Here is a 13,584-nt window from a genome sequence, read left to right as displayed (position 1 = left end):
TTTTAAAGCCACTCTGATAAAAACAGATCTGTCACTTTCAAATCCTATATTTTTTAGTATCATACGATAAAGAAAATATTGATTATAAATTAAAAATAAATTAAAAGGTGTGTATGTATTAGAAACCAACCTTACTTGTACGCTATAGAAGCAACCATCTTTACTGTTCGAGAAATACTTTTTAGGCGCAAGCGGCAGGATTGGGCAAGGGATTAAATATAAAGGAAAAGATTGAGTCAATGGGACTTCATGACATCAGGCCTGATCTGTATGATTTTTCCAACCTATTCGCCCAAAGCCAAAGCAGCAAACTCACAAAAACTAGACACAATGTCTCATACCTTCTGCCTGACCCCCTTCAACCCCCTAATAGAATGTAAGCTCACAAGAACAGGGCTGTATTTTAGAACATGAAACATTATCCTTTTGTTTTTTGAATTCATTTGAGACAAGCTATAGTTAGTTTTAAGAACTGCTTTTAGTTTCTGTGAACCTCTGTTAATCTCGATAAACAAATTCTTACCTGATTTCTAAAAAAAAAATATTATTAAATACTAGATACATGCCTCAAATATATGATTTAAAAGTGAATATCCAGACTGTTGTTAACCAATTATATACAGTGTGTATTCAGATGAATTACATTGAAAATGTAATTAATAAAAGACATAAATAATATTTGAAGAATCCATTTATTGTAAATGCACAAGGAGACTGCTGTTTGTTCAAAATACAGGGTTAAATCAGGCTTATTAAGCTTCTTTAGAAATTCTCATAGCTTGGTAGTTGCTAGCTATGCTATTCTGTGGGTTAACGCCTCTTTTCTATGTCGGCACTGGGAAGAACGAAGCCAAGGTACGAAAACCAGGTCAATTATTTTCTACTGTCTTGATCGGCACTGCCGCCATCTTGAAAACATCTTCTTAACCATTTAATATCACTCACCACTTCAAGTCCTCAGCTTGGGGTGGTCTATTCTCCTACTATTCTTTGAAGTAAGGCTGTATGAAACATATTGTGATGGGCTGATGGAGCTCACAGTGACCCAATGAAATCAACACAACCTCAACTTGCATTCCTGTATGTGTTGTGAGAGGCAGTGTACAGGAAAATGCAGTTGGAGTTCACATTGATCTAATACAGCAGTGTTCACGTATAGCCTCACTCTATATTAGCATAAGTTTGCATGCTAACACTCACAAAACAACTCTCATATTAATAAAAATGCAATTGTTTTAGGGGGCATGAAAGGGCATGTGACTTTACATTTTATGAGTTTCATGCAGGGGGTGAGGATGCTTCCAAAGAGGTCTTAACATAGTTTAGCAACCTCCCATGGACATGTGAGCCACATGGAATAAAAAGGGTTAATTTTAGATATTTAACCTAACCATTCCTCTGAGAAAGGTATGAAGGTGAAATGAATATACTTTGGGGGTTATATCACCTGGTTTGATATAACTAACCAATTCCCCATCACACAAGTAGGAAAATATGGGGTTAATCATTGTTCTCTTGGTTAATATGGGGGTCCTTCAACCCTGGTTTCATTTATTTTTTTATAAAAAGGTATAAAAGAAAATCTATATCAGCCTAATCTGCAACTATGAAAGAAATCAGCAGGCATTTCCGAATTTATAAAACTCCATGTAAAGGATGTCATGTGGAAGAATGTCTTTATACCCTAAAATACTGTGGACAGCAGTGTATTTCGCTACAGAAGGCCCAAATACACATTTTTTCCAGCTGAAATGGGTGAAGCAAATATAGCGATAGATTTATATATGCTTGGATTAGTCATAAAGCGTAAAAAAGGACCAATTACGTCTTCAGTCTTAACAGCAGGAAAAATGGGCAAACTAGATGGCGTTCCCGCTGACGTCGGTGGGTGTTCCCGCTTACGCTGGAGCGTTCCCGGGAAACACCCCCATTTAAAGAACAAATTGGCGGGAAAGGGGGTGTGACGGAACCCTCCATCAGTGGGGCCACTGGAGAGGCCTGACTGCCAGCCTCCTCCCTATTGACTATGGGCCCTGGGTTTGTAAAGACTTTTGTGTCACCCCCAGCAGTATCATCTCATCACTTGCTGAGGGGATTATCTCCAGCAGACAGCCAGGATCTGCCACCAGGGAGTGACCGCCATTCTTGAAAGTTTAATGTTGTATAAATCAGCACCCCCCCCCGCCCTTGTACTGTTAATCCCGTTACTGCCCCTGTTGTCTCTGGGAGGCAGATTAAGGGGGCGATTTGTATCCCAATATCTTGATTTATGTTAATGTGTGTTTTGCTGGATATATCCAGCCCTGTGTGTGAGAAATAAATCAGTCTTCGTTTTGGTTTTACCCTATACTGAGTCTCGGCGAGTGACTGGGGAACCGGGGAAAGTGTGGTGTCCCAGGCTAAGGGAGCACAAATCAGCGGAGGCAGTCAGTCAGACTAGCCAGCTCCGTGACAGGGGGCTTGCAATTTATTAGAAGGTTGAAAGATAATAAGAAAGAAGGAGAGGGACTGCTTAGATAAGGATAACTTCTGGAGAAGTCACTGCTGTGGAAATCTCAAAGTTGGAGAGGATGGGGGTTTTTCGTATACAGCTTGAGGGTATTAGGGAATAAGAGGGCTGCTTGTAATCATGAAAACAAATTTAATACATGCAGCTACTGCATGACTGGAGGGAAACACTTGGTTTGGGAATGTTTGTTAAGAGTAAGTTTAACATTTTGGCGAGTAATGCAAGTAAATATTTAAATGTGATCTATTTTGTTAAAAATGTATTATTGATTTATCTCATCAATAGCAACACAATAGTCAAACATCTCCTTTGTGTCATATGATGGTTTTGTACACAGACACCCTTATGACTTGAAACAACAATACATAAAATAATATTAAAATACAGGATCTGCATCCTGTTCCACTAATGAATACCCCAGGGGAGACCCGTGCAGTCAGGTTATTTATTTATGAATGTGGTCATGATCCCATTATCTGTGACAATGAAAAACACTGTAATATTTATCAAAATCTCATAGTAATTTTCTGATACAAACGATCTGCCGTGTTCTTTTAACCTAGCTGCAACAAACTCAACAGGATTCAGTATCAGGATGCTGATCAGCTTTTAAATCATGTTCATGTCAACACAACGCAGCTACTAGATACAATTTTTCTCCTAAAAGAGCTACTTTTTCTCCTAAAAGAGCTACTTCTAGAGGAAGCTATCATAACCGCAATTAAATATCTGCATTGTGTGTAATAATAATAATACTTAAGGGATTTTCAGTATATGTGGTATGTGTCTTTACAATTCACTAAAATTCAGGGAAAATCAGAGATGCAAAATCTTCATTCGTTTACACATACAACATAACACATTACACATACATACACACACATACATATATATATATATATATATATATATATCCTGTAAAAAATGAGTGTTGTCATGTAAATTAAGTAGTAATGATAATAATATTCATAATAATAATAATAAACATATAAAATGTTTTAAAAGTAAGAACTTTCAAGGGAACATCCTTTAAGACACCTTTATTCTGCGGAAGTACTTGTATACAAATTCATAACCTGTAAAAAAAATGTCATTTCCTTTTTTTATATTACATTAATATTAAAGCATGGGTTATTTATGTCTGGAAGATACACGGAACATCTATCTATATATTGTGATCTGTCTCTCTTCAATAAAAATGTTCTTATAAAAAAAAAGCATGGGTTATCTATACATTTTTTTAATTGACAGTATCTTTAAGTTTGCGTATAAGCTTACAGTGGCATTTACTACTGACTAGGGTCTATTTACTAAATTTCAAGTACATGTGAGTCGGCATCAACTTGCAAATTCTCTGAAGCCAGCTTGAATTTGCACCCATGACTTACCTGCAGTCAAGTGTATTTGATGTGTGCAGTGTCAATGGGGGTACTAAATTATTTCAAGTAAAGGTACGGAGGCATGGAGATAAAATACCACACTTGTGACAATGAAGTTTAGGATACTCACCATGCTGCAGAAAATCTATTAAGCTACTTATGAGTCCTGTTAGCTTGAACTTGCTAACTGATGATATATTGGTAACTGGATGAGAGGGCCTGAGAGTGCCGACATTGCACGCGTGGAGCATCCCCTGCACGATGGACACACTGCTTGTAGTCCATGGTGAGCCGCTGGTGCAAGCGCAACCAGAGTTAGGTACACGTCAGACAGCATGATAATAGCCCAGGGTGGGGGTACAAATCCTAGAGGCATATTTATCCAAAGGGGTCTGAAGTCATTGAAGCTTTTGTAACCTCCCACTAGTCCTGCCACTTCCTGTGTCTAATTTCTCCAGCCCAGTCCACACTGGCCTGAATCCTGGGCCCTGTTAATATTCAATTGGGTTATTATCTCAACGCTGTAGCCCTAACACCCCTATTCTTAACGTATGGTGTCTATTAACGAAGTGTAAGTGCTTGCGAGTTGGCAAAAGTTTTGCAAAGGTCGACTTGCAGGTTTACTAAATCCAACTCTCATTAGAACAAAAAAAAAATCATATGCACTTTAATGCATTTGACAGCTGCTTGGTGGCTTTAATTTTTCTGCACAATCCCCCTGTATGGATTTACCCCTTTCGCTTCCCCAAGCTATTTTTGCCGAAAAATCACATCTGTAGACTCGGTTGTGCACAACGCGGGTGGTAGCCATCTTTATTTGTTCCCTCTCTGAAATTTTTCATCTGCCCTTACATCTCTATAGCCGCCAACAGCTTACAACCGCCATTCATCTTGCCCTTTTTTTTAGGTTTAGTTCTCTCCATCACATGAATCGCAATATAAATTAACCATCAACGTTAATAAAAACATAGGAACACCCTCCAGTAATTTAGAAAACAAGGTTTTGACTTCATGTTCTAGTGGATATCCTGGGGGGTATCATATGACGAACACAAATCATGCTCAGTATCAATGTTTACCCTCATACCTTACATATTTATGGTTCAGCAGTAACCGAGCTACAGTATTGTTGATCTATCTAACCTAAACGCAACTGGATTCAAAAGCAAGATGACTTCCACCTCTTTGAAATATTATCATGTACATGAGTTTAATCCAATACATCTTCTGGATACATTTTGTTCTTTAAAAACAGACCGACAGGTTCTAGAGGAGGTTGTCGTCAATACAATGAAATATCTGCATAAAGTACAAGCCTTAGGTAAGTTTTGGTTTTTTATTCATTTTCTAGACGGCCAAACTAAACTAATCTTTTTATTTATAATTTATAATATTTATAATATTCATTTTAAGAATTTAAATCTAGTAATTAGCACTGATTACTTTTTATTTTTAAAAATGATTCATATTTGCATTTATTATGTTAGGTATAAAAAAATTTGTTTTTATTAAGGTGCTGATGTTTCTCAGTAAAATGAGACTTAAGTTGTCCTGTTTCCATGTCCTAACCTCTGAAAAAAATCAAACAAAAACTTTCTATTTCATTCTACTTCTTCTCTCCTCTCTCCTTCTCTCACCTCTCTTCTCTCTTCCCCCTCTCTCTTCATTCATCTCTCCCTTCTCTCTTCCTCTTCTTCTTGTTTTTTCCTTCCCTACACACCTATACTCTACCTTATCTACCTTCACTCCAACCCTTCAATCCTTTTCATCACTTTGCTTGCCCTCTCCTCAGGTGGGCCAGAGCAGAAGGGGCAGAAAGAGGCTTGCAGGATTGAAGTGAAATGTATGAATGGATGGAGGTGTATGTAAGCATAGCAATAGTATGCAGATTAGTTTAGAGTATGTAGTGCAGGAATATTCTGGTTTTAATTTACAAGCAATTTATTGCAAGGATTATTTTTAAACCTTTTTTTTAACAATTTCAACAATACAAAGGGGATTTTTAAGTTAAGTTTATTTTAAAATTTTCTTAAAGACTTAGGGTGCCTTTTATTTTTCTTGGGGGGGGCACCTAAGGACAGGGATGCATCTGGGGGCCAGGGCCGCATTAATCTTACCACCTGCTTCTGCCTTGTTTCTTTGCTGCTTATCCCTGTGTCTTCTTTTGTCTGTCTTCTTTCACTTCTCCGAGAACCTGGCCTTCTGGGGCACTTCTGTAGCACTTACAGGGGGCAACTTACAGAACAAATGGTCTGGGCACCCCATGTCCAGTTGACACCACACACACCACCAGAATCCTCTCTCCTAGTCATCTTTTTTGGTGGCAAAGATAGGCTGTTTGGGGGAAAATCATGCACAGGAAGGTTGTTTGGGGTTCTGACAAGCTGGAATACCCCTTCCTTCCCAAGCCATAACTGCACTACCTAGTAAAATAAATACATAAATCAATCATAGAGGCAGTAGTAACATGAAAAGTCCCTAAAAAAACTGGTAACCACTGCTGTGCATCCAACCGAATACATTTTATCAATGTATTTTGTTCCATCATGGCCAGAACAAAAAAATAAAAAATGGGTTAACATATAAACATTGCAATGCTGACACCTATTAGACCTATGCACAAGGCTTAAAATAATTTTAGGCAAAAAATTTCCATTTATTTTTTGCTTTTGGACAATGAATTCCATTTTCTGCCCTTTCAGTTCGAACAAAATTTGGGGAACTTTTTTTTAACTCGGAAATGAAATCTGCCTCTCTCTGTGACCCCTAGTCCTGTATGTGCCCCCTACAGTGTTGTATCTCCCTGTGAAGACTGAATTTGCTAATATTTAATAAGCAGCACGTGTTAGCTTTATTGGGCTCTGAATGCTTAACACATGTACCCACTTTGAACCTTAACCACATTTTCTCTGAATGCTGCCAGAATGCTAATCATAGCTTGTTTAAGCCTGTATGACCCCAGAGAAAGCAACATCATCAGTGGGAGAGATGACTCATCTATAGCAGGCAAATGAATGAACGAAATTTCAATGGTTTTTCCATTCGTTTTCGTTTGTTTCGCCGGAATTCTCCTCCTTATTGAAGATTCGAACAAAGGCACTAAACAGGCAATTTTCATTAAAAAAAAACAAGTTTGTATGAATCTGAATGCACAAGTCTAACGCGTATTTTTTGTCTAAATGAAATTAGATCTCTGTTAACCGAGCCCTATTAAATATTAAACTAAACTAGTTTTGTATGTTAATTTTCCAATCAGAATTTTCAGCACTACGCACCACTACTTGCATTTTGTATTATGACATCTATTTAATATTTTTTTTGTCTTAATGCTCCCTAGCCACTTGTTCAGAAGTCTTTTTTTTTTTTGCAGCTCTTAATGCTCATATTTATTAATTATTATCTTAACATTAAATTATTAATTACAATTTTATGTAGATACAGGTATTCAGATGTAGATATAAACACATTTATTCTGCTATTCACATATGTCTGCAAAGTAGTAAACAAAGGTGATAACGTTTAAAGTTTTATATGCATGTGCCCTGAAAGATGAAATATTGCTTATGGTTTTAGTGCTTTTTTATTAGTCTGTATTTTTTTTCATTAGTCTGATCTTTTTCCCCATAAGTCTGCATTTTAAATGTTTTCAATTAAAAACGATACATTTTTAACCACCATTCACAGTAATTGAGGTTTGGACAGGTCATTGAATTGAGTCCCTATGGTCTAAATAAACAAGTTACCCTAGTGCCTTTGCTATTGTTGATTGAAACAGATAACATTACTTTCCTCTTCTGCAGGTCATATGAATGGGGACTTATTGATTGACATCAGTATTAGCCCAGCTGTTTTTCATCTTGTTGCAATTTGTGAATGCTTCAAAGAAATTACCATATTAGAATTCAATGACTTCTGCATCTCTGAATTGAAGAAATGGGTAAACAGTCATGAGGAAGCCTACGACTGGTCTCATGTATCAATGTTTCTAACAGACCTGGAAGGAAAAAGGTGGGATAACATATATATATACATATATATATATATATAATTATTGTTTTATATAGCGTCATCAAATTCTGTAGCGCTATTTATATATATATATATATATATATATGTGTGTGTTTTGTAGTCTGAAATTTAAGTTTATTGCAATGTTTTCACCTTTTTGTCCTCTTTCTGGCGTGCCGACCTTCATGCTCTCGGCACACCTCAGATCATGTCTGTCTTTTCCATTTCTGTCGTTGCTTTGTATTGGCTCTGTTTCCCCAGACTCCGTACACAAGTGATAGGCTATGTAATTGGCCATGTTTGTGGGCGGAGTCTGGGGCCTATTTCAACCTCTAGCCCCTCTTTCTCTCAGTTGATGACAATTGTTTCGTTTTTCCACCCTCCCACTCCTCTCTCTAATTACTCATTACTAGGGTGCGCCCTCTTTTTGGCAGACCGACCATCATGATCTCGGCACACCTCAGATCATGTCTGTCTTCTTTACATTTGTCTTTTCCGTTTCTGTCCTCGCCTCGTACTGACTCTGTTTCCCCAGACTCCCTACACAAATATAAAGATATACATTTATTTATACATGCATAAAGCGTGTACATGTTCATGAGCTTCTCAAATAATCTGCAATATTGCTTTTTGGAACAATGCGATTATATACTTTTCTTCTGTGCCTGCCACTTTCAATGTATTTCATTTATACCAGGCACTGTATATATTTCGTAACAGTATTTAACAATTGCCTTTCTATTCATTGCAATTTGATGCTACAAAAAAGGTTACACATCTCAACCATTGGTTTTAAGTAGTAATACCTTAAAGGGACGACTGTGAAGAAAATATAAGAAGCACTTGATACATTTGCTAGAAACAAAGAGACAAATTCTCTAAAACCTTGTAGTGGACATCCATTTTTGAGTTCCTATCTAAATTAACGCATTGTCACCTGTCCAGTATTTACAGTATTATCTCCTTCCCAAGGTACAGATGATGGATAGAAGGAGCAACTGGTTTTGCCAGTCATTAGAGGGGTAAACTTCCCCCACCATACAAGTGACCCAAGGCTACATAGCTTAGTAAGTTAACCCCTCTAACAAGGAAGTTAAAGGCAATTCAGAGTTGTTTCCTTCAAAGATACGGGCGGATTGGGTTTTGTGAATACACAAAATTGATGTTTTGGTCAAGCCTGTGTAAGTCTGTCTAGAAAACCAACAACTGCCAAGTGGGTATTATTTACACACTGCATCTTTGTCTTTATGACAGTACAAAAATAACTTTTTTTTCTGTTGTCTTCCTAGTGGTTGGTGGCAAGAAAAAGAAAATGTGTTGAAAAGAAAAATTAATCATATTGCGAAGTGTGATCTGTCCAAAGATAACCCTACCGACCCACTCGTGTTACCTAAAGCAGATTGCATAACAAGTGGATATTTACTGGACGTCGTCAGCAAAGATAAAAATGAGTATATGAGCAATCTGAGAAAAATCTCCTCTTTACTAAAACCAGGCGGCCGTCTGATATTGCTTGCAGCTATTAATATGTCATATTATAAGATCGGGGAGCACAAATATGCAAGTTTAAGTTATGATGAAGAATTTCTCAGAACAGCTTTAAAGCGTGAAGATTTTACTATTGAATATTATGAAGTACAAGTCAAAAAATCGTTAACCGATTTTAATGATCATGAAAAAGCTGTGTTTATCAGCGCACTTAAACAGAAGTAGGGTTAAAGACCATAAAATACAACACCGTATACATACAGTAATGTAGATTTTGTCTCTTTTTGCTCCAATAAACTTCCTTTATCTGAGAAACCTTGTGGCCACCATTGTTGTCATGTGATATTTTGGGTGAACTGATTCTTTATGGCATTGTTAACAGAGTCTTTTCCGCCATAGGCTTTCATTAATCAGATTGCCTGGCTAGGTGATTAAGACATAGTCATTCTATTTTTACCACATTCGGTTTACTAAAAAAATAAAGTTCTATTCACTAAACATCAAGTGCAACCTACAAATTCACGGAAGCCGGCTCGCTTCAATGCTTGTCTTATGTTTAATACCCTGAGCAGTGATTGCTATGAAAAGAGTCTCTTTTTCCTTCGAAATACATTTTTACCCAAATTGCCATACTAAATTATGAAAACTCTTTTTTTTGCTTTCTTTGAGATATTTACTACATTTTAGGAAACATTTGGGGCAATTGTGGAGATTGATTCCCTTAGTGTGTGCAGCACTCTTATTATCTTTTATTTATATAGCACCAACAAGTTCTGCAGTGCTTCTTACAATACATAAATTCAAGGGGTCTGACAAAACGAGAATTGACAGACTAAGACAAACATACATTAGGTGGTGAGAGCTCTGCACGCAAGCTTAGAATAATGTTATATTTAAATAAATACTGCGCTCACCAGTACCTGTTTTTTGTGATTTTTTTTTTTTTATTGTTTTGTTCCTACACTATGATTTATGGTTAAATCTACTAAATTAATTCTAAATAATTCTATAATGAATTATGTATAATAAAAAATATAATGATCATACATTCTAAAGCAAAAATAATCTTTAAAGCTCATTCAACATGTTGTCAGGACCAACTAACAAAGACAATATACCGTATTTGCTCGATTATGAGACAAGGTTTTTTTCTGAGCAAATGCTCTCGTCTTCTATTCAAGGTCGTCTTATAATCAGACCTCAAATAGAGGTCTGACTACAAGACTAAGATCCAGATACCCCGCAGCTCTGCAGGGAACCCGGATCCTCCTCTCCAGGAGCCGGTGGGCGTCTGTGCGATGTGCACAGACAACCTCTGCTGCTGCCGGCACTTCCTCTGGGCGCTGGAGGTTGTCTGTGCGCATCCCGCAGGGGGTGAATGCCTGTAGGATGCGCACAGACAATATATGCTGCTGCCTGCACTTCCGCCAGGGCTTCTATGACAGAGCACCGGCATGACATGACCTTCTAGTGCTCAGTCATAGAAGTGCCGGGGGAAGTACCGGCCAGCAGCAGTGGGGATTGTCTGCGCGCATCACACAGACCTCCACTGGCTGCCCCACTAGACACCAGGGAGTCTGAAGCACGGGGGACAAGTCTAGGGATGCACTGGTAAGTCAGGGGGGGGTAAGAGTGGCATGAGGGTGCATAATGGTTTTCCGGAGGCAGAGGGGAATATATGGGTGTATAAGGTATATCTGGGGGCAGAGTGGCAAATAGGGGATTAAAAGGTTTATCTGGGGGTAGAGTGGCTTATTAAGGAGGCAGAGTGGCATATAGGGGGTATAAGGCATTTCTGGGGGGCAGAGTGGCATATAAGGGGGGGTATAAGGCATATCTGGGGTGCAGATGTGCATAACTGGGGCAGAAAAAAGGAAATGAAAACCAAAAAATATTTTTATTAAATATGAAAAAATAGTTTACATGTGAATTAATATTCACCAATACAACTTTTTTTCCTATAGGGTAGTCTTATATTCAAGCTTTTTCTTTTTTTCCTAAATTAATATTGAAATTTTGAGGGTTCGTCTTGTAATTGAACAAATAAGAAATAGTAGAATGATTATGAATCATAACAATAAAAATATATGAAATTTTAAAATAAGGATTTCAGATCCTGTTCGGTCAACGGATATCCTGGAAGAGCATCGCATGACGAGCTAATACATTTCTGTTTATTGTCTTATGATAGAATTACATTAGAAAATAATATATTCAGGGTTTACAATACCTATAAGTACAGGGGATTGGTGATTGAACGTAAAATCTCTCTGAAATAAAGTACAGCAAGTTCAGCAACAGGATGTCTTCCACCGATCTTAAATATTACCATGAGCATGCCTTTGAACCCAAACACTTTCTCGATGCATATTTTTCTCCTAAAACGGATGAAGCTCTCCTCGAAGATGTCTTCCTAAACCCCATGGAATGCTTACATAAGGAATTAATGACTGGTATGTTGTTTCTCGATTAAAATGTGTTTACTGAATGTAAAAATGTGCTTGGAATTCATAGAAATCAAATCTTTTTTGTTAGATAAACAGAAAACATAAGTCATGAATTCAATGTGTCATGAGTCTGTAGTAATACTAATATAGATGATTGTTTCTGATTTTAACTTTTATTTTTTTTTTTAAGATTTACGAAATTAACAATTTTAAACCCCATTGCTTGTAATTGTTTGATAATCCTGATATGTCTGCTGCAGGTCATATTTACGGAGACTTGTTGCTTGACGTCTCTGTTGGTCCAAGTATCTTTCATCTCCTTGCAATTTGTAAGTTCTTCAAAAAAATTGCTGTATTAGAATTTAATGATCTCTGCATTTTGGAATTGGAGAAGTGGCTAAACAGCCACGAGGAGGCCTATGACTGGTCTCATGCATCAAAGGTTATGATCGACTTGGTAGGAACAAGGTAAATATTATAAATAGAGCAGCCAAAACTATGTAAAATAAATGAACTTGTCCTAAACTTACAAGGTGGCAAAATATCCATAACAAATCCGGAGCATCAGAACTTTTTTAGGCAGAATAATTATTGGAAGATCTATCATCAAGCTTTTTGTCCAAATGTAGCTTTGTAGCGCCAACTCCTTGGACTTTAGTTCATGGGAACATGATTTTGCACAACTAGATGTTATGTCAATTGGAGTTATAGTTATATGCCAGAGCTGAATCATCATGTAGACCAGAATCAGTTGGTATTTTCCAACTATATGAAGGAGAACTACAACAGATTTTAGAGGATGATCAATGATTGAAACAACGAACCATCTTGAACATATTTAGTAAAATAAATGAACAATATGATGTTAATGATGTGATAATTGAAGGCATGTGAAAAAGTGATTTACGTGGACCCATTCAAAATTATATATTATAATTATGGATGTATTCAAAATGTGTTGTGTTGAATAGACACAAATTTAACACTAAAATAATTTAAAAAAATAAAAACTGTGGATTTATATTTCTCTGTTTTCTTTTTTCAGTGATGGGCAAGATACAATAGAAGAATTGTTAAGAAGTAAAATTAAACGTGTTCTGAAATGCGATTTAGCCAAAGATAATCCCACTGAACCAACATTGTTGCCGAAAGCAGTCATAAGTGCATGGGGACTGGAAATCGTCAGCAAAGATAAAAATCATTATATCAACAATTTTAGAAAAATCTCCTCTTTGTTAAAACAAGGCGGTCGTCTAATATTGTTTGGGTCTTTTAATGTTTCATATTATAAAATTGCTGAGCAGACATTTGGTATCTTAACCTATGATGAAGAATTTTTCAGAAAGGTTCTAAAAGAAGAAGGGTATAGCATTGAAGTGTTTCAAGCAAAAAACAGGAAAACAATGACGGATATTGCTGACTATGAGAAAATTTTCTTTGTTGTTGCAATTAAACAGAGGAAGGGTTAAATACAGACTCCTTAAGTAGGTATAGGTCAAATTACATTTAAAAAAATGTTGCTAAATTAATATTATTCTAGAGTTATTCATGAGTATCAAAGCTTCTTGTAGCAGCATGTTGTTTAGACAAATATTATCAGGGGTAAACTGTATGATATGATGTTCAAAATGTCTCATATTAAAATATTTCACTCATGTTATAAATGAATTTGCATAATAAATTCATACAACAGTCCAAATAACATGTCAGGCCAAGTTATTTTCAGAAGTTGTAGCTCCGGAGCTGCAGTGCA

At 36.8% G+C, this 13,584-nt stretch overlaps 2 protein-coding genes across 2 annotated transcripts; both read left to right on the top strand.

The window, feature by feature from the left end:
• Positions 1 to 4,149: 4,149 nt before the first annotated feature.
• On the top strand, positions 4,150 to 9,666 carry LOC128472845 (nicotinamide N-methyltransferase-like). The gene is made up of 4 exons (XM_053454847.1): positions 4,150 to 4,207; positions 5,144 to 5,209; positions 7,689 to 7,896; positions 9,186 to 9,666. Exons 1-4 carry the CDS (start codon positions 4,150 to 4,152, stop codon positions 9,607 to 9,609), a joined length of 756 nt encoding a protein of 251 aa, XP_053310822.1. The 3' UTR covers positions 9,610 to 9,666.
• Positions 9,667 to 11,686: 2,020 nt separating this feature from the next.
• Positions 11,687 to 13,300, top strand: LOC128472753 (nicotinamide N-methyltransferase-like). The gene is made up of 3 exons (XM_053454733.1): positions 11,687 to 11,837; positions 12,092 to 12,299; positions 12,877 to 13,300. Exons 1-3 carry the CDS (start codon positions 11,687 to 11,689, stop codon positions 13,298 to 13,300), a joined length of 783 nt encoding a protein of 260 aa, XP_053310708.1.
• Positions 13,301 to 13,584: the final 284 nt, after the last annotated feature.

The sequence above is a fragment of the Spea bombifrons genome, chromosome 1 (genome assembly GCF_027358695.1).
Source record: "Spea bombifrons isolate aSpeBom1 chromosome 1, aSpeBom1.2.pri, whole genome shotgun sequence".
Taxonomy (NCBI): Eukaryota; Metazoa; Chordata; class Amphibia; order Anura; family Pelobatidae; genus Spea; species Spea bombifrons.
Note: the sequence above shows the minus strand (reverse complement) of the source record. Positions and strands in the feature narration are given on the sequence as shown.